Source organism: Chaetodon trifascialis, chromosome 10 (genome assembly GCF_039877785.1).
Source record: "Chaetodon trifascialis isolate fChaTrf1 chromosome 10, fChaTrf1.hap1, whole genome shotgun sequence".
NCBI lineage: Eukaryota > Metazoa > Chordata > Actinopteri > Chaetodontiformes > Chaetodontidae > Chaetodon > Chaetodon trifascialis.
In genome coordinates this window covers 7318619-7344181 of record NC_092065.1, presented here as the reverse complement: position 1 = coordinate 7344181, position 25563 = coordinate 7318619, and the positions used below count along the sequence as shown (strand labels likewise).

The window sequence follows — 25563 nt, the reverse complement described above, 5'->3', positions numbered from 1 at the left end:
TTAGCGGAAAATTGACACGTTAGCATACCACCTCAACAAGCCAATGTAGCGTCAGGGCTGTTTCTGCTTCTGCAGATTTGTTTTAAAGAGTTTTGGCACCCCAGTAATTAAACCTCAGTTAGTGCAGCTTTAAGAATATGATTTATTAGATTGTCCTTTGTATTTCCTTCTCATTCTCATGTTTCCATATTTAGATCCATATTAGCTGTTGCTAAGGCAACAGCTATTCCTGGGCTCTAAACTGCATGCCAAACCATCAGACAGAAGATGCACAACACTGCCAGGGTAAACAAAATAATCTTGATAATGTGATGCAACCAAATGCAATTCGATGCAAATACGAGTTGAACCGAACAGACCCGGCTGTGTAATATGCTCCAGGGCCGTGTTCCTGTTGATAGTACAGGTCAAACGTAGGCCCTTGTTGAGAGACGAGCTCCGTAGTCCTTGACATTACCAATTTATTATTCATTCACTGTATTCAGTGTCTGTTAGAGCACAAGAGGACGTTCACCCCTGGATACGTTTTGTGCCAGGTGCTTTCACGAAGAGCACTTCAAATTGAATTTCAATAGATTTGCATTGGCATTCACTCAGCTTGCATGTCCTTGGGTAGAGCGCCGCCCACCAACCCGCAAACTAAGAGCTCAGCACCTGCCTACAACTGTGGCATTCACATTTCCGTGGTCTTCTTCCTTTCACAGTTTCATCAATACTTGCTGCCTCCAGCTATTCAAAAGCTTCGCGGATAAATGAAGCAGACAGACAATCGTCGATCAGCTATGAAAGTACATGTGTCCTTCACTAAATGAATGGAGGCTAATTAAACCCTGTGACTGGCTTTGTGAGAGAGGGAGAAACAGAGATGTAGAGAGTGTGGGGAGAAAATGGGAAGCAGAGGAAGGGCAGACAGCAGGACAGGTAAGGAGAAGAACCAAATTAAAGACAAAGACAAGCTATACTGTCGAGCTAGACAAAAAGAGGGGAGATGAGACAGCCAGGGAGAGAGTGAATGACTGAGATAGTGAAGTGAGCGAGGTACAGACAGAGGACATCAGGAGGTGGAGAGAAAAGGGCGGGCAAAGCAGTGGATTAAACATAGAAAGATGAAGCATGAGAAAGAGCCAGTGTGAAGTAAAAGTGTTGAAAAGTGTGTGAGTGTGTGTGTGGGGGAACAATTGTGATAGCAGAAGACAGAGATTTAGATGGCAGAGGAACAGAAGTGGAGAGAAAGCAGCGAAAGCTATTAACTGTCACCGAAGAGACAGAAAGTAAGAGAACAAATTCGCCCTGTCCACAATCACAACGGTAACCTTGAGCGGAGGTCTTAGGTGACAGCTTTCCCGCATTCTGATTGGCCATCCATGGTGCGGCTTTGATTTAGAGCCTATTAACTGTAAGACACCATCCATCCTGCCCTCGGTGACAGCAGTTACGTTTGCTAAAACAATATGTTAGGAGGTGAGACGATGAGGGGCACTGCACAAGCACGTGGGGGAGAGCGACCATCTCCATCTCCATTAGCGCACTCCATTTTCTTGATTGGCCTGTCACATGGACACACGTGATGCGCCAAGCAAAGAAGGCTGGCCAAGAGTCAGCAGCGGCTTTTATCGCTGAAGAGTGCTCGGGGTCAATCTTCTTCCACGCCACGATGGATGGATAGAAAACGTTTCTCCTTTTCTTTTTCACCTTTGTGCATTCCTGCGTAACCACTGAATCAATCACAGTCATACCTTACGAGGGCTGGTAAATTTGCATTATTAGGATAAAAATTATAGCAAGCTGCTTTGGTATTTAGAGAGCTGAAATCAGAACTCTGCCTTTAGGTGCATTCAAAATCACGCTGGCATTTTTAATAATCCAAATGACTTAAAATCAAGCACTTCACCATAACCTTGCTCAACAGTATGACTGGAGTGCGGTTCACTCCATCTATCCAGATATTTCGGCCGGCCGTAATGCCTCATCAGTAGTCCGACCTTTTCTTCTGTTACTATTCTACTGCTATGAATCACTATGTAACACAGCACCACCTCCAGCTCAGTGACCATCCTCCACCTCGATGACCAGTTTCTCTGTCATTGGCTGCAAGAGACACACTCTTCATCTCCTCCCACCATCTGAGGACAGACGCAGTGGATTAAACTTTCTTTTTGATGGAAATGGACTGGAAAAGTCTTGTGTGTGCTCACCATTTTACTTCAGACTGCTTTGAAGGCAGGTACAAAGCTAAGAGCTGAGCAGAGGAACTGCTCTGTTGTCAACACAAAGGTCTTCAAAATTCACACCATCTGAGGATGTCAAGACCCAGTGGATAAACCTTATTTCTGATGGAAATTTGATGGAAAAATACTGACAATGACTGGAAAACCAGCTCAAGGATAGATCGACCGCCAGTCTGTGATGCGACTTCACATGGAAGCTGTAATTTTGCCATGTTTTAAGTTGTTTTACTATTTATTTTGTTGGTTAGCCTGTTGACTTAGAGTTAGTATGTTACAAGGCTAATGTGGCTATTCCCAGACTGGGAGCGATGTTGGACTGATTCTGTAATACTGAGGGACCATCAAGAGCGTTAGCTAATGTGGCTTCTTCCACAGACATGAGAGCAATGTGAGCTGACCAATGAGAGCAGACTGTGCCACTCGAAAGGTGGTCGACAGCAAAAGAGAGCATGAGAAATGTTTTATCAACATTTGAGCAGGTACACCTCTTCTAATAGACGCCTAAAATAAAAGCATGAATCTGAAAATGAGCATAATATTGCCTCTTTAAAATACTGGAGGTCAGCAAAAGCAAGATTGTCAACTGGTGTTGAGCAAAAAGCACTGAAAGAGATGTGGATAAGGACGGATAAGAGGGTAACATATGTGCACTGCCGCACTGGAAAAACTTCATGAGAGCTGTAGGGGTGCCAAACTGCAAAAAATACCAATTCTTGCATAATGTTTCTCTGAGCTCTAATGTAGGCCAAAACTGCCCGTGTATAATGATCTAGTGTACATATACATGCATTGAAATAAGCAGTGATTCTACATATGCATTCACCAAGTGTTGTTATATTGTTGGAGGTCATAACTCTTCCAAAATTTCCACTATTGCTCACCCAAGTCATCCCACAACTATGTCAATAAGAAACAACGGCTTATCCTTCTCTGCTTGCATAGCATGTAGTTTCTAATGGGGAGCGTCCTCACTATCTGTGTTTCATACTGCAGTACGCCAGGGTCTGGGAGTAGGGAGATAACACTGGTATTGCCTTTGGATGTCCCACAAAGACGCCCCAATCTCTGCCATTCCACCAGCAGCGCCTCTCTCTCTCCCATCCCTTCCTTAACCATTTCACTTACTCAAGCAGATGGCTTTCAATGTGTGGCAGAGGCACAAGGATTGCCAAAACATTGTCTGATATTCCTCAGTAGCCAATTCCCTCACGGCCAGACTTATAACAGTCAGAGGAAGGAGCAGAGAGACAAAGAGCTGTCCCTGCTGGCCAAACAATGTCCCACTCAGCAAATAATCTCCACTGTTGGCCTTGGTTCCTCATGGATGGAGAAAAGTGTGAGAGGATGTTACAGACTGGCTCTTTTGGTTCAGGGAGGTGACACTGGATCAAATATTGAGTTATAGGAAGGTGGTCAATGTGAGTGGAAAATAATGGCTTTGGTTCAAAGGGATTTAAATCACCGTAAAAGCCAGTATGTTTTGAATTAATCTGTGATTATCAAGTCTTTGAATTCAGCTGTTCATAGAAACATGAAACAATCTAGGTGAAAATAGGTGCAGTAATTTCCTGCTTTGAACCTTCTACTTTAAGTGGCCCCACAATCGGATGTGATGCTGCAAAGGATGGAAAATTTCAAATAATACACATTTAATAGCACTTAAAAGGAATAGTTCAACATTTTCAGATATACACTTATTTGCTGTCTTTCAAGATTTTGATGAATACTGTAAATATGACAGATATGAGAGGAGAAGATTAGCTTATCTTAGCATAAAGACTGGAAGTAGAGGAAACAGCTAGACCAGTTAAAGGCACTTCTTCGCCTGACACTGTGACATGACGTTAAGGACACATAAGTGAGCATTCAGAGGTGCTGGGAGGCATCTCTTTCAGAAACATGTTTAAAAATCAAAGGTTTTAATCGGGCTTGCAACAAATCAATGAATCCACTCATTAGTTTTTAAATCAGCTGATTATTCATTTCGTCCTGAAGATATTTCTAAAAGTGTGACAAAGTTAGCAGGACCACAGAGATGTCATCAGATTTCTCATTTTGTTCACAGCCCAGGAGTAGACTTTGCTTTCATTGTATTTTCTGGGGGCTGAGTATTAAAGGCTGTTAGCACATGATGAATGATGATGTAGCTGCATTTCACGGTGTGTCTGGGAAAAGCAGTTCAACAAGTGAAATTACTTTAAATCCTCTCCACTTTCTTTCATTCAGAGGAAAATTGCTGTAAATGGCAAAGTAGTGGGGTGTTTTTTAATCACTTTGCTCCTCTATTGTAAGAATCTTTGGGGACAACTGCTATTTTAAAATCTGCTTCAAGGGAAATCACAGTGAGAATAAAGCACATAAAAGTCATTTCTTTGAAATTCTGCAGAGCAGCTCATAGTTTCTTTTCAGAGCCATCACCTGAACATGAACTAAAGATGTACTTTTTTGAGACAAAACTCGTTTTGGTATCTTTTCAAATGACCAAATTGGACAATCACCAGTGCAAAAAGTCCCAAAACTAATATGCAAAACGTCACTGCCAATTTGGGAAGGAGCTGGTGGCAATTAAGATGACTGAGTGTAAAAAAATCCCATTAGGCAGCAACAGGAGTGAAAAGCACAGTCAACGTCTAAACACCGGACACTCACACTGTGATCAATCACTGTAAACACTTAGAAGCCTGCTACCTGACTTAGAACAATGGCCATCAAATAAGGAAAAGACGGAGGAGGAGTGTGTGTGCGTGCATGCGTGCGTGCGTGCGTGCGTGCGTGCGTGCGTGCGTGCGTGCGTGCTTGCGTGCTTGCGTGCGTGTGTTTCTGCATGTGTGTTTTCTCTTCTTGTTAATGTGTGTGCACCACATGACAATTTCCACATAAAACTTCCATCCAAACTAAAAAACAAAACCTGGATCCTTGGATGAAAACATCTACCAGAGTCAAGAGTGAGAGTGTGTGTGTGTGTGTGTGTGTGTGTGTGTGTGTGTGTGTGTGTGTGTGTGTGTCCACGTGTCACATTAAACATGCACTTAACACACTTCGGCATGACTTAAACGAAGGCCGTTGTGTCTCGCAGACAAAACGGCCTTGTTTACGTTCGTCAGCGTAAATGGGGGATTTGCTCTCCATCACCGCTCTCATTAATCTGGGAAAGATTTTCCACCACACGCGAATCGATGGAGCATCATCATCCATCACTCGTCAATCTGTGACCGAGTGCAGCCTGCAGGCCAGAGGTCTAAACAGGAAGTAACACGGAGCAGAAACGGCTATTAGAGCTCTGCGACAGGATGACCTCCCAGTTCCTCTACACCAGGGCTCAAAACATGTCTGTTTGTATTTTATGGTAATTATTATGGTAAGTTTGGGACTATTTATTTATATGTTGCTCTGCACTGTATTTGTATTTCATCTTACTTAGTCTTAAATACTTTATTTTATGTCCCTTTTTCTAACTTGTATCTGTTCATGTTGCTTTAAAACACTCTGAATGGCCTTGCTGTTCTAAGGTGCTTTTCAAATAACCTTGCCTCGATCACATTTAGTTCAATAATGAATGTATTGCCATGTACTTGCTTCTCTCCCTTTGTCTGTACATGTTACTTGCAGCTGCATGACTTCTTGTAATTCGATGTGTTGCATGAATAAAACGGCCTTGCCCACTGAGATCTTCATAAAAATCTTCATTGAATATTTTGATTACATCTACAGCGGAAAATTCATCAAGATAAAACTCAGATGCGGTTGAACATTAAGGCATTTCTTCATTCACTTTCATTGCATTGATTATTGCTAGCAGAGGTTATTCATCCATCAAAGAGCTCCACTACTTTTGTGTCATAAAATTTAACTGTATTGGGTTGTAAAATAATAATTCATTGATGAGATGCTGTGGTAATGAAAGATTTACAGTAACCAAGCAATAAACAAAGTGTTTTGCTCAGTCGTGGAAGAAATATTTGGATCCTTCACTGAAGCAGCAGCATTTTATATAATGTAGCCGGTCGAGGCGGAGCTCATTTTAATTACTTTATACACTTTGGGGTGGTTTAATCTATATTAATGCATTACATTTTGAAAGATTTAATGTCTTGTACATAAAAACAACTAACTAAATGTAGTTTAGCGGGAGGTAGGAGGCTTTATAGTGATCAGTTAATCGTTTTGCTCTCTATCTGTAGCCTTCCTGTTTTGGTTCACTCTCACGGCTCTCAGTAACCAGCTGGTGAACACAGAGTTCAGCAGTTAAATAGTCAGACACTGAAAGTTCTCACGTGGGCAGAAACATGACTCCAAACGAATGACCATGCTGCTCTTGAACTGATGGATGTGCAAATAAACACAAGTTTGTCAGAACAGCTAACAAAGGTGTTTCCACTGCCTCCAAGTGGCCAAAAAAATCAGCTATTATGGGTTTAAGCAAAAGGCAAACACATGACACCTGCGCGTAAGAACAGGACTTGAACAAATCTATTTTGTCTTGGGTCAAGTTTTTACTTCATTTAGGTTTTTTCTGCACAAAAACCATCTTCAGCATGACATGAAGCATATATAGAAGAATCATCCCGCAGGCATGGATGCCTAAATTTGACATAAGGAAGAAAGCAGCCACTGATTTAAGCGTGATCCCATGTGGAAAAGCGGCAGACAGGAGATTTTTCCCATGTGGCATTTGAAGGATACTGGCCAAGCAGCGCTCAGATACTTTTATTTACAGTGGAGGGTACTGTCTGGATAATGGTGGGATTGTCTGTTTTAGGTGACATTTCAGCTGGGTCACCGAGGTGAGGCGTGTATAAACACCCACACAGTCAGTCAGAATGTGTATTTGTTTGCCTGTATGTGATTGGTCTGCGTGTGTCGGGGTCAGGTCCCTCGCAGGTGGGGAGCCCAGAGGCTCGGGGCTCATCTCGGCATTGATTGGGTTTTGGAGCGGGCCGTGCTCTTCAGTCACTGCCAATTAGCCTGCTGCCACCTTGTGACATTCAAAAGATAGCAGTGGCGGTCTGCGTTCACAGATGATATGCTTAGACACACACACACACACACACACACACACACACACACACACACATACTGCCATCGCTTGTAGGCAATAATATCTCAACGTGTGCAAGCAGGCTAGACGTTTTTAATCACTTATCTTACATATTCAGAATAATCCTACATTATCACATCTACCTTATTTACAATATTAAGTTAAAAATTCCATTATTTGACAAACTGTCATCATAATAAGCAAATAATATCTGGGAAGTCTTTTGATTACTCTCTGAGCTTCTTATTTATCTGCTTTACATGTTTACAAGATTTACTTGTAGCACTTTGCTTTCTATTGATTGTTCAGTCGCACCAAAAACCAACAATGAATTGATCCTAATAAGACGTGCTGCCTGTGAACGCCTGATGTGTCTCATTCCTCTGTGCCACAGAGCTGCACTGTTGTCCAAAACCCATTAAAAACACTTCAGCGAGTGACACTGATGCACCGGCTGACATGCTTCTTCATTATGGAGAACATAGGCGCTGTCGTTTATATCGAGTCAATCCCACACTTATCATCCTTGTACTGTACAGATTTGTTAGAGGAGCAGATGTTTAATAATCTGCAGCTGAAAATAGTCCCAACAAACACACAATTTAGACCAATTGGAGTGGTGTTTGCTTCAAACTTTAGGAGCCGGCTGCTTTAGGAGATTGCTGAGTCTTTTATGAGATGCAAACTAAATATTTATGAACTGTTTTTAAAAATGTGCATTTACAATATGAACTAATGGGTTGAATGTGCCAGACAGGCCAGGAAGTCAGTAATGCACAATACATTTTGGTCTTTTCAGGGGATTTGTTAAAAATAAGAAAAACACAGAATGTTTGTAATGCTGTGAACACCACAAACAGAATCAGTCTCATTGTACTGAGGGCTCTGAAAAGCTGGACAAATCAAACCAAAACTATTTGTAGTTTGGCTGAACTGACCTTTTAATGTTTCTGTTCTAATCTAGCAAACTACCAAACTACCTAACACGTCTGTACATTGGTGAAAATGTGGTACATATAAATCATAATTCAGCTAATGTGCAGCAATAGCCCTTTTCAGGACAGGCTTTACATCAAAATAAAATCCTGTCTCACACTTTGTCTCCTTCTATTTCCTCCACTTAACAGAATATCATTCTGTATTTCACATCGGCCATATGGGTGCTGCAAAAAACACCCAAGCAGCTCTTCTTTATGAGCAGTTTTGACAGAGAATTTCCAAAGTAGGGCATTTCAAAACCAGACAACAATGGGAGATGTCTCTCCGCCTGCAGTCCTCTACAATACTGAGATGAATAATGGTATTATCGCAACATGTTGAACTATACTGATTGTTCAATTTAGAGACAATCACACAGTCTGTCACTTCTCCGCTGCTCGCCCCTCTGTCTAATTCTCTCCTAAACACATGCATGCATGTAGCAAAATAGGCCTTCAGCCTGACTGTGCCGTGAGGATAGGATGGAGGAAAGAAAACTGGGCTCTGTTTCTGTTGCAGAAGTCAGCGCTCAGACACACACATACACAGACATGCACCTGCACACACGCACACACACACACACACGCAGACTTACACAAAGGCAGGGCTAGTATCCCCCTGAGTTTTCCCTACTGCTGCTTCTATGAAAAATTTACACAGAAGTGATCTCATCGGCTATTTTGAGCCCATCTCTGACCTAGGAATGTTTTAAAGAGCTAGTATCTGTCTCTGCTTTGTGCGATGTTGGTCTTCACGTTTGACAAGATCCCAAAAAAGGCTGTGTGGGTGTGCGTACACAAAAACCTCTGTTCATGTGGGCTTCTGTGTCTTTCCGTTTTATAATCTCCTTGCTGTGTTCAATATGCAAAATTGCCTCTAATTTGGACTTTTCATCCCATCCCGCAGGGACGACCGTATTGAAACTCATCTAGAATTGAAAGGAGGCGATTTCACTCATCTGTCTGCATCTCCTCGAAGCCGCAGAATTGTGCATCTATCATATGAATACACGCATTCTCTCATCTATTTGCAGGATCCTCATTGTTTTGGCAAGACTGTTGGTTTATTTTCCACACAGGACGCGCGCACACACACACACACGCAAAATCATATAGTAAGTGAGTTACAGAGACACACAAAAAAAATCAATTGTTTTTGAGAGAACTCCATCAGCAAAATGAGTCAATTTCAGGTTTCTCTGTGCAGCCTCTGATGCAAACACTCGCCACCAACTCTGCCATCCAATTTCATAGCAAGAGTCAGGCTGCTCTTGAGATGAATAGTTCGGGTCTGAAGTGTTGATGTTGGAGGCACAAGTCTGTCTGATTGTACTTTGTTTCACACTGGTAATGGGATGGGCTGCTCCATCCTTATTTCAAGAACAATGTGATAATGATGAAGCAAAAAGCAACCCAGCTGCAAAAAAAATAAAATACAATGTTGTTTTCAGCACATTTTCAGTGCAAAACAGCGTTAATGTACGAGTGGAACAAAAACTGTGCCTTCACTCACAACCAATAAAGAGCTAAATATTTATCATACATCATGCTGTGTCTTCCTCTGTGACACTTGAATTAAATGGATGTTCAAAGCCAGTTACTGGGAGTCAAAGTATACCTGACAGAGTGCTGGAGAAGCATTCAAACATGCATTAATTGACTTTTTGCCATTTTGGGCAGAGCAATAAGATGAACACACAACACTTACATTTCGACACTTTTTTAAGCTGTTATGGTGAGTGCAACATTTGAAACCTGATAAATGTATGTAAGTCTAATATTCACTGCTTTTAGCTCTGTTTTGGACTCCACCAACCTCTAAATATCTGGCTCTGTAGCTGCTAAATGCTAAATTCATTCACCAGCTAGTTGCTGCCTTTGTCTGTCTGCTGTGTGGTGCAGGACAGCTAGTGTGTCATAAGAATAGAAACATTTTGCGTTACATTTTAAGTAAAAGTAGAAGTACCACAATGCAAAAAACAAAATCCCTTATAATTAAAATACCTGCATGCAAAAGTGTAAAAGAAGTATTATCAGCAAAATGTATTTAAACAAAAGTGTTACTGATGTATTAACATATAAGCAAGTTCTTATATGCTGTTGGGTGCTTCACGATGAATCATATTTTCTCGAGATATTTATATTTTCTGGGTTTCTGCCAAGTTATTTGTTGCCTACAGCAATCAAATAAATGTCACTCAGTAAGAAAGTGCATCATAACAGGACTGTATTGGAGTGTAATATATATAGTAAGTGTAAAGTAACATAAAATAGAAATACTTGAAAAGCCTACAAGTGCCTCTGAATTGTACTTCAGCACTGTGCTCGAGATAATGTTAATTATATCCCCCTCTGTCTGAATGCTGTTTTCAAAGAGACCACTGTAATGGCGAACGAGGCCAGGAGTTGCCATTTGATCAAAACCTACAACCAAAAGCATCGCTTCCATTAATTAAAGACGGATAGTATCTGCAATTATGCAGTTTCCCTCAGACCATCTAATTACCTGGACAACGGCTCGTATCTGTGAATTAACGTGAGATCTGCAGACGCTGTGAACTACTACTCCTTCATTTAGCACCGCGGTTACTGAAACAAAACGCTCTGCAGCTCAATTGACTCTTTAGCCTCATCGTGATGAAGGTGACAGAAAATATATTACAGGGTGTGTGTGGACTCTAGATAAAAAAAAAAAATAGGCCAACGCTTGTACTCGCAAACAGCTGCTCTAGAACTGCACACACACAATGAAGAAGGAAGATCAAGAAGGCTGTATATTGACACGGCAGCTGTCAAGGTCATACGCAGAAGAATCTGAAGAACTTTGATGCCATGTTTGCTCATTAATACCAGAGATGCACAGGCGTAGCAGTTATGACATGTTGTTAACTACATATTTTACTGCAGGATAACACGGGAGACGATAAAGTCATCATTTTTTAACGATGCATCCAGTCAAGACGCGAGATGAGGAATTCAGCTGAAGCACCGTCGCTTTAGCGCCTGAACATTTGAACTGTGAGCAGGTTTTTTTCACAGCTTCACCATCAACATGAAATGACCTGCTCAATGAGGTACAGAGCACGTTTTCAATCACATCATGTGGGACATTCAAAAGGCAGTGAGTGTCTGTTTTTAAAAGAGAGCAGTGCTGATATATCAGTCACACTGAGATTTGCTTAAAAACGTGCAGCATGGCTGGAGACTTAGTTTGCAATCAGTAACGAATGACCTCTGTGAAGATGGACGGCACGGCTTTAATTGCTCCCCCAGCAGAGTGACACTAAATACATGCAAGCACGAAGGCCTTCAGCGTGATTTTATATCACAAATTAATCAAGTGACTTTGAAGACAAACATTAGTCTCTGAAAATGCATTCTGAAAAGCAGTTATTGCGTGCTGTGGACACAAATAATGAGGGGATTACAGGCTCCCATCACAAAAGGATTATGCGATAAAAGCATGAATTCAGCAAAGTGTTTTCATGGGTATTTAGCAAATGTCTGCATTATTTTGCAACTCACGGTGTATGTATTTCCATTTCTTAGCATTTGATTTTTTTTTTTTTCTAATTTCAAATTCAATCAAACGAAGAAAAAACAGCCAATGAAATGGCACTAAAGTGACAATCAAGCAACATTTTGGGAGGATTTCAGCAGAGAGTAATATGACATATTTATAAAAATAAAAACCAGAGGAGAAAGAAATAGAACTAAAAATGTGAAAAACTGATCTAATGCCTTGTATTTGTTGTGCTGCATTATCTACCACGGGCCTCAGGCGAGTCTGTGGAAGTTGATTTTACAGACTATGCTGACTGTGAGATGACCCCAGCAGGAATGAAAGAACGACATAACGGGAATAAACTAAGAATAACACTTGTACAGTCCTTTAAATTTAGAGAAAGGCGTTCCTCATGGTCACACGGGCATGTCTAAAATGAAGAAATCCATTAGGAATAATGAAAGAAATTACTTCTAAAACAGCGAATGAATGAACACCGAAGTTCAAGGTCGATATCACCCTGCACACTCGCTTTCCACCGTGTTATTTTAACGTCTTTAACATGTTTTTCTAGCTGTCTGTAAGCCTTTTGTGATGAAGACGTGTGTGTCTGCAGAGGATATGCGGCGACAGCGTCTTGACAACTGTGCATTCTTCAGTGTAAAAATAATGCTGAATTAAACCTTTCACATCCTCCCTCCTCTCATGACCCATCTGATGCAACACTAAAGGAAACAACCACACATATCCACTCTTGGAGGGCAAATAAACTTCAGCTAAAAGTCAAGATTTGTTATTCAGAGCCATCCCGTACCTTCACAGTAGGCATTATCGTCTCGCAGTGGGCGGAAGCCATCCTTACAAACACAGCAGTCTCCTGCCTCCAGGTTCACACAGTCGGAGTGCTCCACGCAGCCGTGGCCCTCTGAGCAGAAGTCATGACCTGCAGGAGGCACGCAGAGGAAAAGGTCGAGACCCAGAGGAGAGGAGAGGAGAGGAGTGATGGACACACACAGGGCCGGTGGAAAGGTTATGTCGCAGTATCACAACCTTTTCTCTGAGTATCCACACTGCGGTTTGTTCCCATGGCGCAACGGGGGAAAACGACATTATTTTGATTGAATTTCCCTCCGTTAAATCTGCTTTCATAGTCTTAAGGGGAAAAAAGAAAACATTCAAAGACGCTGGAGATGGATTTGATCTGAACTAGAAGTACAAATAATGTGAATTACATGAACACATTTCAGCCCATTTTGCACAAATCACAGATACTTTGCGTTATTTTTAAATTGATTTGCTGCATTACAGGCTGCCACTGATTTCAGTTTTTGCCAGAAAATAAGAAATGGGAAAACAACAACTCAAAATGATCATGTTCGACCATAAAATAATAATGTTTTACGGCGTGGCAGTAACGTAGCACAGGACCATGTCTCCTCCATACCTCGGCAGACCTTGCAGCATCTGTCACTCAAGGCGATCTGCTCCGACTCTGCACAGTTGAGTTCGGGACAAGGCTCACTGGGGACGACTCGATGCATGGTCCTGTCCTGTGATGAGCAGAGACACAATCCTCATGAGCTCCTTCTTAGGTCCACTCTGCCCCCCTTCATTTGCTGAGGGCCTGGATGTAATTATGAAGGTAATTATTCATCCATTGTGTTTCCTCTCCCACTCTCCCTCCTCCCTGTGTGTTCATTACAAACCAATTACTCATTGGTCAATAGCACTTTTTTCCTAAACTCCTCTGAAGGGGAAAAAAAGCTGCCTCCTTCTCTCCTCCTGTTATCCTCGGTGATCTACATCATGATTCATGACGCATCTTTATTATACAAACAGTGAATCAATCTCCTGGATTATCCCTGCGTGTGTGTTTAGTCAGAGTGTAAAACCTGATTAGGGGGTTCCTTTTCCCAGCATGCCTTTGGCAGGTCTCTCTAATGATCTCATCCGTGTCCCTCTGACTGATGCTAATTTAAAGTCATTAACACTAGACACAGTTGGACAAAGACAATGGACTTCTCTCTATTTGTAGCGCACAAATATTTTACTTAGGGATAATCTACAGCACGTCTCCGTGAGGTGTCATGACCTCCACTCGTACAGAGGCCGAGGACCCTGGGACAAAACTTCCCCCGCAAGTCCCAAACAACTTTCCAAACAAGCTGCACCGTCTACTTCTTGCCACCCACCACCCAAAACTTGCCCCCCCCTCTCCGCAGCCAGCAGGCAGACAGAAGATCAGAGACGTGACAAGCAGCTGTCAGGGGAAGCCTGCAGGAGTCTGCAGCAGTGGGCTGACTGACAGTACTCCCCGTCCCCATTTCTTTGATCTGCCTGGGACTGCCAGTCCGTTAACTGGGACTACAGATGGGCCAGGTGTGGGCAAGCAAGCCAGACAGCTGTCTGTAGCTGCAGATTCTAATGGAGCTTTGCAGAATTCATGGAGGAGCTGGCTGATATGATAGAGTCGGGTGATTAAAAACTTCAAGTCACTTTCTGTGATTGATTGGGCCTGCCTGGCATAATGTCATCAAGTGAATTACTCCCAAAAGTGAGCGACCCACCCATCTGGTGCACCAGGCAGACAAAAGCAAATACTCTGAATAATTGGGAAATTAATATGATTTGGGACCACTGTGGTATCTGATGATTGCTACTGAAGAATGGCTGTCTCATCCAATGAGTGACAGGTGCACTGCCCCGGCATCCAAGTGTAAATGTAATTAGACGGATTTGGCCAATTTCTTTAGATGACAAAGAAAACGATGACAAGGCAGATCAGTGAAATTCAGCTGAAGCGGACAGTCTTGCATGCCGGCTCGTTCAGGCTTGATTTATCCTCTAACGTTGGGCCAAGATAGCTGTGGAATGAGTATTTAGTGAGCTGTCATGTACCACTACATGGAAAGTAATAAAGTTGAAGTGCTTGGTCACATGAGTTATTGTGGTGCCTCTTCCTGCAAAGGACTGATAAAATCATTTTGAATAAGAGTGTGTAAGTGTGTTTTTGCTCTCAAGGTATGTGTGTGTTGACATGACTTACCCTGCATTCAAACAGCAGGCACCTGCCAGAGGAGTCGCGCACCGCCTTCTGATCCCCCTCCACCAGCTCTCTTCCACCAAACAGGCAGACAGCTGGTAGCAGACACAGAAACATCTTCAGCATACACATAAATAAACACACAAACTCAACAACAATAAACATATACATAAATGCGTTGCTGCCATGAAAATACGCTTCATCAATATTACATTCAACATAATCATCTGCATTGTTTTCATGAATGTGAATGCAAAACATGAAATAAACCCTCCGAAAACATTTGAAACGCATTTTGCTGCAAGTTCAATCTGTTGTTGGAGAAATGCTTCATTCACTATGATGCATTCACTGTCATTCAGGAAATAACAAATTGTTTGATAATAATAATAATAGTAATAATAACATATTGATCAATACCTCATGTTTCCAGAGTCCAAAGTGAGGTCTATAATTTTGCATGACTGACAGTCAGAAAACCAAAACCTATTCGATTACAAAACAATCAAAAACAGCCAGCAAATTATGTGATTTGTTACCTAACTATATTATCTTCTCAAGCTATTTAATAAACAGTTTCTCTCATATTATTACACACATTTTTATCCACTGGAACTCCTAAATGTTTTCACATTGAACCCGAATCCACACTCCTACAGTCAGTTGTGGATGTGAACTCTCAGTGAGCAGCACTGTTTTACATGTACGATACAGTCTCTCCTCGTTATTTAGTCCTCAGGTAAATTGAGTCGAGCCAAATCAAGCACATCAAGCCCAATTAAGCAATGCTGCTAAAGAAATTAAGAAATAATTAACACGTGGAGAGAAAAAGCACTGCGACGCTGTGGAGAATCATGTAAAAACGGGGCGAGAGGGGTAAAAGTAACCGCATGAGCAGAGCGTCTGTGTTTGATGAGCAGCCGGGGTCAGACAGATTCAGACTGATATAAGGAAGAGGAATGATTGACACCACAGGTCAGGCCCTATCACAAAGCGGTGTATCATGAAAGCGAAGGACTTCTGAAACAGCCATTTGACGTTCTGCTTGACAGATCATCAAAAAAAAAAAAAAAAAAAAAAACAGACTCAGAACTCCTCCCCGCAAGGCCTTGCGCTGCCAGATAAGGCTTTAATTTGGAGAGCGAATCATGTCTTTGTAGTGGGGAAACTTGCGGCACTCCTCTCCAGAGCAAAGCCGGAGCATGCGTAATTAGCTGTGTGTTTGTCTACCTCGTTGAGATAAGTGAGAGCAGGGGTGTTGAGTTTAAGGGGATTACCTGCTTCGTGTTTATGTTTGTGTAACACGGCAGCGGATTCAGAGTCATGCTTTAAAGCCCCGTGTTGCAGCCCCGACCCCTGGGTCAGTGGAAATGATGCCTACGCGAGCTGATTACATCCAAGACTAATGCCTTCTTGCTGATAAAGAGTTAAATCGGCAGCAGCGGCAGCAGCGTGTGGGAGTGTGTGGTGAGAAAGTTCTCAAGTCAAGTCAGCTTGCACAAGATGTGGAGTGAGATTCACGAAGAAATACTATACGTATGGAAAGTCTGCTGTGTTTCTCTATCATTCATATGGTCGGTAACCTTCTATAAGTCACGGGCAACGACAGCAGCTTTTCAAAAACACCCTTGGCTAATTAATTCCTCCGCTTAATGCCCATGGATTTGTTCCACGCACTGATAGGCACCTCTGTCTGCTTTTTAAAAGCAAATGCATCACATCTCTTTAAGTTTCATTTGGGTTAATATCAGAAGAATGCCGGGGTGAAAAAAGCTAACATCCTCTGAAATCCATTTTTATTGAGAGGGGAATTGAGAGAATATGAGATGCAGAGTGCTGCGGTGAGGAGGCTAATAAGAGTTCATTGCTGAACTCAGACACAAAACAGACCCTCTATGTAGATATATGATGAAACAGAATTATTTATCCAGCAAGAACACATCAGTGCAAAAAAGCTCAAAAACGGACATTTAAGAGGACACCATCGCCAGTGTGTGTGCGTGTTTGTGTGTGTGCATCATTTCTGGCACTTAACAGTTCTTTCGTCTTCACTTTCCTCACAGCCTCAACATGTCTGCCATAAATAGGAAGTACTTTACATCACATGCAGCCATCTCAGATTCACTGGCTCACGTCTGTGTGACTGGTGGCCATCTGCGTTTTGAAGCCAGCAAGTGAATAATTGATTGGTCCATGTATATGCAAAAGGTTGGAGCCATCTCAAGAGACATGTTAGGAGGTAGCTTAGCAACACAGCAGAGCCCTGGTCAATTGTCAGGCAGCCCTTGTGGAGGTGTGATGTGTGCGCTAAATTTGGTGATCGTGGTGCTTGTTTTGCTGTTGTGTGTGCGTGTGTTTGTGCGCAATTGTGTCCATGATCATACGAGTGTAGGAGGGTGACAAGGTTAAGGGTACTCCACTCACGCTGGCACTCCTTGCAGCAAGCACCCTTTACGTAGGCAGGCGCTGTGCCTGCCGGGCACTGAGGGGGAGGGCAGGAGATGGCCTCACATTGCACCGTGCCATTCTGGTAGAAAGAGAGAAACACAACACGTTGTTTAAAGACTGACTAAACAGGCCGGCCGGGACCGGTCTGAGACTCTGGATGATGCTGAGAGATATCACGTCAAAATATGATGATATTTCTGCAGATGTTCTCTTTTTCACAGACACATAAAGCAATATTTTTGATAAAAATCCCTAAAAATCTGGACACTACAGAATTGCGATGGTGATATGTGCTGAATGAGATGTTTTACAGCTGAAACAAAAGCTTGCCTGTGCTCTCTAATGGACACAAAGTGTAAGGGAGACACTTTTTCACATACCGGCCAACATATATACACCAACGCTGATCTGTGATAAGCTATTATTAGCCATTTTTCACTTCATCTGCTGAGGAAGATCACTACATGAAAGCTAGTAGGTGTAGCTTGATTTAGAAAATATTCGAGAAATGTACTCAGACCATTATCGACCCTGTTACGGACCTTTGCTACAGCACATCTATAGAAAACCTGACTGTGCCACACAGCTATTATGCTAACTTTTTTTCATTTGGACTGCCGTCCTTCAAAAGCCAATACTGTTATGATCATCTGAAACTGCCAATGGTGCCAATTTGAGTGTCAAAGTTCACGAGTATTGAACTGTACACAAACGGCGGAGTGATTCCATTAAAATGAACTGATTTTTCCTCTTTAGCATTTAAATTTCATCACGATAAACGCTGGTGTGACAAGGCCCCCACACAGCCCTGACCTATCCTCCACTCTGCTGCATTTCTTAAATAAGCTAGAGAGGAGGATTGTGGCTGAAATCAAGGATATGTTGTAGACGACAGAAGCCTTCTGTTCTAAATCTACTCAGAACCGACATTAGATTCTACGGTGGCCTGTAGATCTAATATATTCCAGTATGTCTCCTTTTCTCTGTGCCTGTAATTAACATTGCTTCCACGGATGGAGGCTCTGTGACAGCAACATCTATGAACCTGATCCACATAATTGATAACATCTTAATGCATGACCTTTGCATTTTAAAGGTCACAGCTAATTGCTACACATAAGGTAAAGAACATATCCCATCTAATTCCTTAATCGCAGCCCGGGAACGAATGAAGCAATTTCATTGGATGAGTGGGCAGAACAAATCCCAATGATAATTATCATCTGTCAAGAGCAATTAGGTGCGGTGCACTGAGAGATATGTGATTTCCTATTTCTTTTTGCATGTTGGGCAGTGGTGCGCAAAGGCATCTCATTGGCTGGTTGAAGTTTCAGTGGCAGCGAATGAGTTTGATGTTCCAAAGCTGAGAAGACTGACAGGGGCTGAAAGCTGTTTGCTGGTATGGTACAAGGCCCAGATCTCCAATTGCTTCTAATTCTCTTTTTGGCAATTATTCACACTTTATGCAGCGCAAAGTAGACCCTTGAGAGAATTGAGCATCACTAAGCACTGCTGTTGATGTGTCTAATCCTGAGCTCTGTGGAGGTTTTCAATCCACTATCTTTTCTTGGGTAACTGGGGCAACCCTCTTTTATATGGGAAATAATGAGAATACAAGCTGTCGACAGCGGGGCCCCTGCACCCTGCACCTCCGCCCTATCCAAAGGCACACCCATACACACCCCCACCTTCACACACTTGATGAACAACGGAGCAAAACAAAAGCCAATACCTGCAATGGGAGCAATGATCGTCTAAGTGTAGACACACGCACACAAAATACACGAATACAAAACAACACACAGTGTTACAGACATGATGAAAAATGCATGTTCTCCCTTTCTCGTTCTCCCAGACATATACACACATGCACACACACACACATCTGGTACACATACATATACATGCTCAAATGCACCCTTACATGTGTAGAGAACACATATATCTGTTTATTTTATTACACCCACATGCCTGCAAACATGTATGTAAACATGAAAACAACCACACAATCACAGGCAGTGTGACAAGCCCATAATTCCAGATTCAGTATGGTTACACACACAAGCGCGCACGCACGCACACACACGCACGCACACACACACACACACACACACACACACACACATACACACACACTTAATTAAAATTGAATGCCCTCTCTTGCTCTTTATTACTCCGACATACACACCAATGTACCCGGTGCATACACACACACGCACGCACGCACACATACACACACACACATTCTAGTGTGTGAAGCCCCACCGAGCATGTGCAGTTCCTGCAGCCATCTGTCCAGCCCTCGTCCTCCCTGTAGACGACCCCCTTGACGCTGCAGGTTCTCTCACAATAGCAGCCATCCAGGCCATTCATCTTCTCCTCCGCCCTGGACAGCTGCTCACGCCATCCCCCCGAAAAAACAAAAGGAGAAAAGACGAGAGTCAGCCTTGCTGTGCGTCTATATTCATATGTAGAGAGCAGAGTTTCAAAGGCAAAGCAACAGCATCACAAAAGTAAGTCATTAGACACGATTAACCCCATTTACACACACAGTCTCTGCATCACAACAGAAAAGACTTCAACAATGGCCGACATCTAACGCTGATATGTCACTGACTGCCTGTTGCAATGAACAGAGAAACAGCACATTGACGTGGATATTTTAGTGCAATTTGCAATTGTAACGGTTCATTTACAACAGTAATTACATTTTTTAAAGGCGCCGCTAAATATTTGGACTAAATGTCAAATTAAGGCATGTTATACCACATTACTTTACCTTGCTGGATGTTTTAGCAAGGATATCCTGCAGTTCCATGATCTTCTGCACAAGTCCGTGGAAATCGTTGCAGGTTGGGCATGCTGAGGTACAAGAAACAAGACAGTATACTGTAGTTTAGTACATGCAATACAATAACCTGCAAATACACTAATTTGTGAGAACTGCAAATAAAGATGGTGGAGATGCAAAAAGAAAGTGTGCATATAATTCTTCAGAAAAATTGTGATATACTGTAACTAATATTATTTTGCATGTTTTAACATTAATTTAAATAGGGTTTAAAACTCAGTAATACAACACTGGTTTAAAAAATGATGGTCTACAACACAAACATTTTGTAATTTAAACATTTATTGTCAGCTATTTATTCACTAGCTCACTGCAATTTCTTTATTTTCTATTACTGGAAGTATATTCTGAGGCGTCCTCTCTGCAGCAGGACCTCGTTTGCTTTAAACAGCAGTGAGCATTGTCCTCTGGCAACTTTCGGATGCGTGGGGACATAAAATCAGTGTGAAAGTAATTTTAAACTGTGAGATGTTTCTATGTCTTCCCTGTTTGCAGGAGAAGCAGTTTTTCTGCAACAAACTGCACAACTGGAGAGTTAGCGTGAGCTGCAGCAGCCACCAAAGAAAACAGCGCCGCCTCTAAAAACGCAGCATCGTAACATCCAGGAAAAAGGCTCTAACTGCACTAGCTGGTAATTTCTGTTAACTGCAGTGCTACCGCAAGTGTTACTAAATATATCTATATATTGATAAATCTATATCTATATAGAGCAGTGTTTCTCAATTCCGGTCCTCAGGCCCCCCTGTCCTGCATTATTTTAGACGTTTCCCTCCTCCACCACACCTGATTCAAATGATCGGCTCGTCATCAAACTCTGCAGTGGCCTGATGACGAGCTGATCATTTGAATCAGGTGCGTTGGAGCAGGAAACATCTAAAACATGCAGGGCAGGGGGGCCTGAGGACCGCAATTGAGAAACACCGATATAGATATTTATTTCTTAAATATGTGGGATGGGTTACACACATTTCTAAGATTTTGCTTTGCCCTGTATGAATTCAAAAGAAGCTGCAACAAGTCTTCTCCACACTGCTACAGGAGATACTGGGGGAATTCTCTGTTTGATGGATCGACTGACTATTTTCAAAACATTTTATTAACCAAAGTATTATTGAGGCAAGAATAGTTTCTTAATTGCTAAGCTGTTATAAAGCTGTTTTACTCCAGCGACTACAGAGTCTTCTGAAGAATTTAAATTAAAAAGCTGTGACACTTCATATTAAGGTCCACATATTCACCTTTAACTAGTTGCTTATTAGCATGCATATTAGCAGGATATTGGTGCTTCATAATGACTAATAAAGAGCCAATATGATGCTAATATACAACTAATTAATGGTGAATATGTTTACTTTATTATAATGTGTGACCAAAAAGGCAAATCAGGGCAATCAAGCGGCTACCAAAATAAGCAGCAGAGGAAATTCAATTTAATGAATCACTGAATAAAATGCTAGAAGTAAGAGACTGAACTCACTTCTGTTCAGATCTGGACACTGTGAGATGTAACCCTGCGGCATCACCAGGATCTCCACGTCCTGCATCACTCCCTGCACACACACAGAGACACACACACAGAAAATCTTTCAATGAAGGAGCAGAATAACATCTTACAGAAGGCAGTCCGGCAATAAAAAGGAGATGAAGCATGTTAATGTGTACTAAGTGGATACAGACCCAGAGGGGCGGCGGTGTCAAAGTGTGCTTACGGTACATTTTCCACGTGAGATAACGTGGAACCCAAGCGCACGCACGACATGCAGACACAAAACCAACGACCTCGTGTACGAGAGCTTTGGTAACCGCTGCAATAGTAAAACACAGCGAAACAGCAGAACATCCGAGTGCAAATTCGTCTTTCCATCTGCGGACCTGGAGACGGAGAAGTTCGTTTTGAGAGAATATGTCTCCGAGGTTGACGCTCAGATGAATCACCTCCTAACCGAACCACCAGTAAGGAATTTTAGTGAGCCAGTGATGAATTTCTATTTTCCCTCCAATCTCCTCTGATAGACACAAACAGAAGAAACAGATTCAAGTTGATATCATAAGACCAAATTGATAGCTACTCTCATGCTGTGGTCAAACCCAAAACACATACATACGCACACACGTGCACACACACACGCGTATACACATATTCACACAGGATACCCTGTCGCCATGGTAACCTGGCCCATTTAATTCCTTGAGTGTATGTGTTTCCCTTACAGAAGTGGAGGGGTTCAACTTAGGAGAAATTGTTTTTTAAATTGTCTTGCCACTTCAATTTACCGGCCATAAATTCAAAATCCTGCGGAAATGATTTGACGATTTTTCACGGCGACGTGCTGAAATGGAAGCAGATTGGAGTCGTGTCTGTCAAACTTGAACTGAAGACATTAAACTATAAGTTCACCTGCAGCCATCGATGTACACGTTTTCCATCATGCATCTACAGTGAAGGCTTTTTTGAGAGCTTTTTTTATGAGTAAAGTCTCAGAGGAACGACGTCTTTGTCTTTGTTAATGTGACACACAAGTGCAACAGGATATGTGCATGAGGTTGAGTTTTGAGAGGGATTTAAATCAAATCCTTAAGAGGGAGCTGTCACTTATCGAATGATCTAATTAAAAGCTTCCGCCATGTGACATCCAAAAACCCACCCTACAGTATCCCATGATCCCCTGGCTGATGTGTGGATTTATATGAGAGACAGGGGTAGTTTCCCCTGGTCACATTTGATTGGATAAATGTACAACCCTGATTTATTTTATTTTTTTTTAATTGGATGTTGTATAAAACATAAATAAAAACTGAATTCAATCATTTACGAACTGTTTTTACTGACAGCCGTTGTATGAAGTGAGCCCATGCAGTAACATCCTTTATCCAATCATGTGTTCACAAAGTGGTGAACCTCTCTCCATCCTCGCTTATGAACGACTGAGTCTTTCCAGGATGCCCCTTTCATACCCAATCATGATACTCTCACCTGTTACCAATCAACCTGTTTACCTGTGGAATGATCCAAAAAGGTGTTTTTCTTTCTCAGTCTTTAGCTGCTCCTGTACCAACTTGTTTGAAACATGTTGCTGCATCAAATTCAGAATAAGCAGATATTTACAAAAATCAATGAAGCTGATGAAAAAAAACATTAAATATATTGTCTTTGTGCTGTTTTCAATTGAGCATATGTCAAAAAGGATGAGTAAGTTATTGCATTCAGTTTCATTTATGTTTTACAAACCTCCCCGCTGAGTTTAGGGTGCAACATTAAACATAATTTAATCTTTTACAGGAAAATTAATGAATTGATTTGAATTGAAAATGTAGTTTTCATGTCACTGTGTCTTTAAGTGCAGCCTGTCGGACTGCAGCACTATCAAAACTAGTTGCTAGACTTTTCTTTGCACCTTCTGGCGACTGAAAAAATGTTAAACTCTCCAAACTGGCACTGTTCACTGCAGGATGCACGCAGTAACACGTGGAACGTCCTCAGTTGCCCCATCTGTACCGGAAATGTGAATTTGTGAAATTGTGGCAGAGTTGGCGCTGAATCACTGACTGAACATAACTTTTCTACAAAACGCAAACATTTATGAGAAGATACAGTATGTCCTGCCAGACCAAAAAAAAAAAAGAAGAAGAAGAATGAAATCAGACTGTGAAATAAAGTCTGATTTGCATGCTTCATCAGTTCCTGTTTCTTGTTGCATTTGGGATTGCCTGAATTAAGTGAAAATTGTTTTCAGCCTTCCAAGTTAGGCTGCAGAACAGTTTTGATCAGCATGCAAATCAGCCACGAATGACACGCCGCTGATGAAATTCAAAAACTGTGTCACTAGACAAGTAAGATGAAATAGATTTCACTACCTTGCGATGTGTGCGGACTGTAAAGATGAAATGTGTTGAGATACGCTCATTCGGATTCGAGTCCTTACTATTACTGTTGAGGATGTGATTTTCTCGTCTTCAGCTGACACCCACGTGCAGACATTGACTGTTTGTGCGTGTGTGTGTGTGCTAATGAAACAGTGTGTTTTAGAAGGAGACGTGCCTTCCTAGCAACTAATCAAGGCTTCACAGAGGGGCGAGGAGAGATGCCGCTACGTGACAAGATTAGTGGGTGACCTCCAAGGCTTCTTTCATCTACCAATTAACACAGAGGAAATTCAACAGCCTGGACACAGTGTCTACGGCATTAACACACACACGCGCACACAGGAACACACATGCACCATCACCACACCATCAAACACAAAGCCAGTCACCTGCAGACTGATTAAAATAGTTATAGTTGCTGGTAAGCTGACTTTGTGCCCTCAACCTGTCTCCCCAGGTGGGAAATTTCGAGTGCAGTCCAGTCTGGGAGAGGCGATATATGTCTCCCTGTCTGATAAACAAGACTATAGAGTGAGCTTAATGAGCATAGTCCAGAGGCTATTTAATGATTTCTCTCAAATCAGCGTTGTGGGGGTTGCTGAGATAATTGCACTGGGTTTAGCTGCAGACAAAGGGAGAGGGAACAATGACAAAAAAAAAGGCAATTCTTAGGGTAGGCAGAGCAACCCTCAAATTAAAATGGTAAGCCTTGAGAAATGCACGCAATTAAATCCAACAGCTATCATAAATAAAACCAAACAAGCCAAACAAAGAGGGAGAGGATACAGTCGAAACCGAGGCTGGCGAAAAGCTGGCGCAACAGCTGAGATGCATTACTCGCTCCTGCCGTTCTGAATCATTTATCACATATCAGGAAAGGCATCAACATTCATACACGGAGAGGAAAGTTTGTACACCAGCGCTAACCTTGAAGAAGCCATGAGCGGCGTTTCTCTGCCCGAGCCAGAATGAGGCATCCTCAGGTATGTCCATGTAAGGGGCTTCCACCACCCGCTCATAGATCCTGCAGAACAAATGCAGATATAAGGAATATATGTACAATACAAGAATCCCTGCATGTTCAGTTCATGACTTTCAGTAACTTTTTCTATTCTGCACCGATTGTCACCAGTTTAGAAGAACTGTTTCCCCCTGCACTGAAGGTCTTGCCCTGTTAAATCCTTCTGTTAAGTCTTTCCCTGAGGTGGGTATAGATAGCCACATGCTTTCTCCGATGCACACGGTGTTGCCTTCTGCTTCTTTTATTGTGCCAAGGACGATCCTCGCACGCAAACAGTCACACCCCTTTCATACAGCAGATGCACGCATGATGCAGATCAACTCAAGGTGTGTTCGACCTGCACTGCACCCATTCACAGAATACAGCTGACTGAGGTTAAAGAGGTGTAGCTGCATACGCTTAACTGCACCACATAACTACATTTAAGTACACGGTAAAATCACTAAATAAGTTTGTTTCTTCTTCCGCTTTCAGTCCATATCTATGCTCTCTTCTTCTTCTTCTTCTTCTTCTCACTTGTTCTCATTTTAGGCTGTCACAGTGTCAGTCTGAATGGGACATACAAGACAAGGATGTGATCCATCAACA

The 25563-nt window shown here is 42.1% G+C and overlaps 1 protein-coding gene across 1 annotated transcript in view; it reads right to left on the bottom strand.

The window, feature by feature from the left end:
• LOC139337358 (protein kinase C-binding protein NELL2a-like) overlaps positions 1–25563 on the bottom strand; it is an 80495-nt gene that overhangs the window by 41291 nt on the left and 13641 nt on the right. The window contains exons 5-12 of the mRNA XM_070971901.1: positions 24882–24978; positions 21568–21640; positions 20019–20101; positions 19505–19633; positions 17216–17318; positions 14795–14886; positions 13193–13298; positions 12563–12691 (exon numbers count right to left, since the gene is read on the bottom strand). Coding sequence (XP_070828002.1) covers positions 12563–12691; positions 13193–13298; positions 14795–14886; positions 17216–17318; positions 19505–19633; positions 20019–20101; positions 21568–21640; positions 24882–24978 — 812 coding nt within the window. The remainder of the gene's footprint in view (positions 1–12562; positions 12692–13192; positions 13299–14794; positions 14887–17215; positions 17319–19504; positions 19634–20018; positions 20102–21567; positions 21641–24881; positions 24979–25563) is intronic.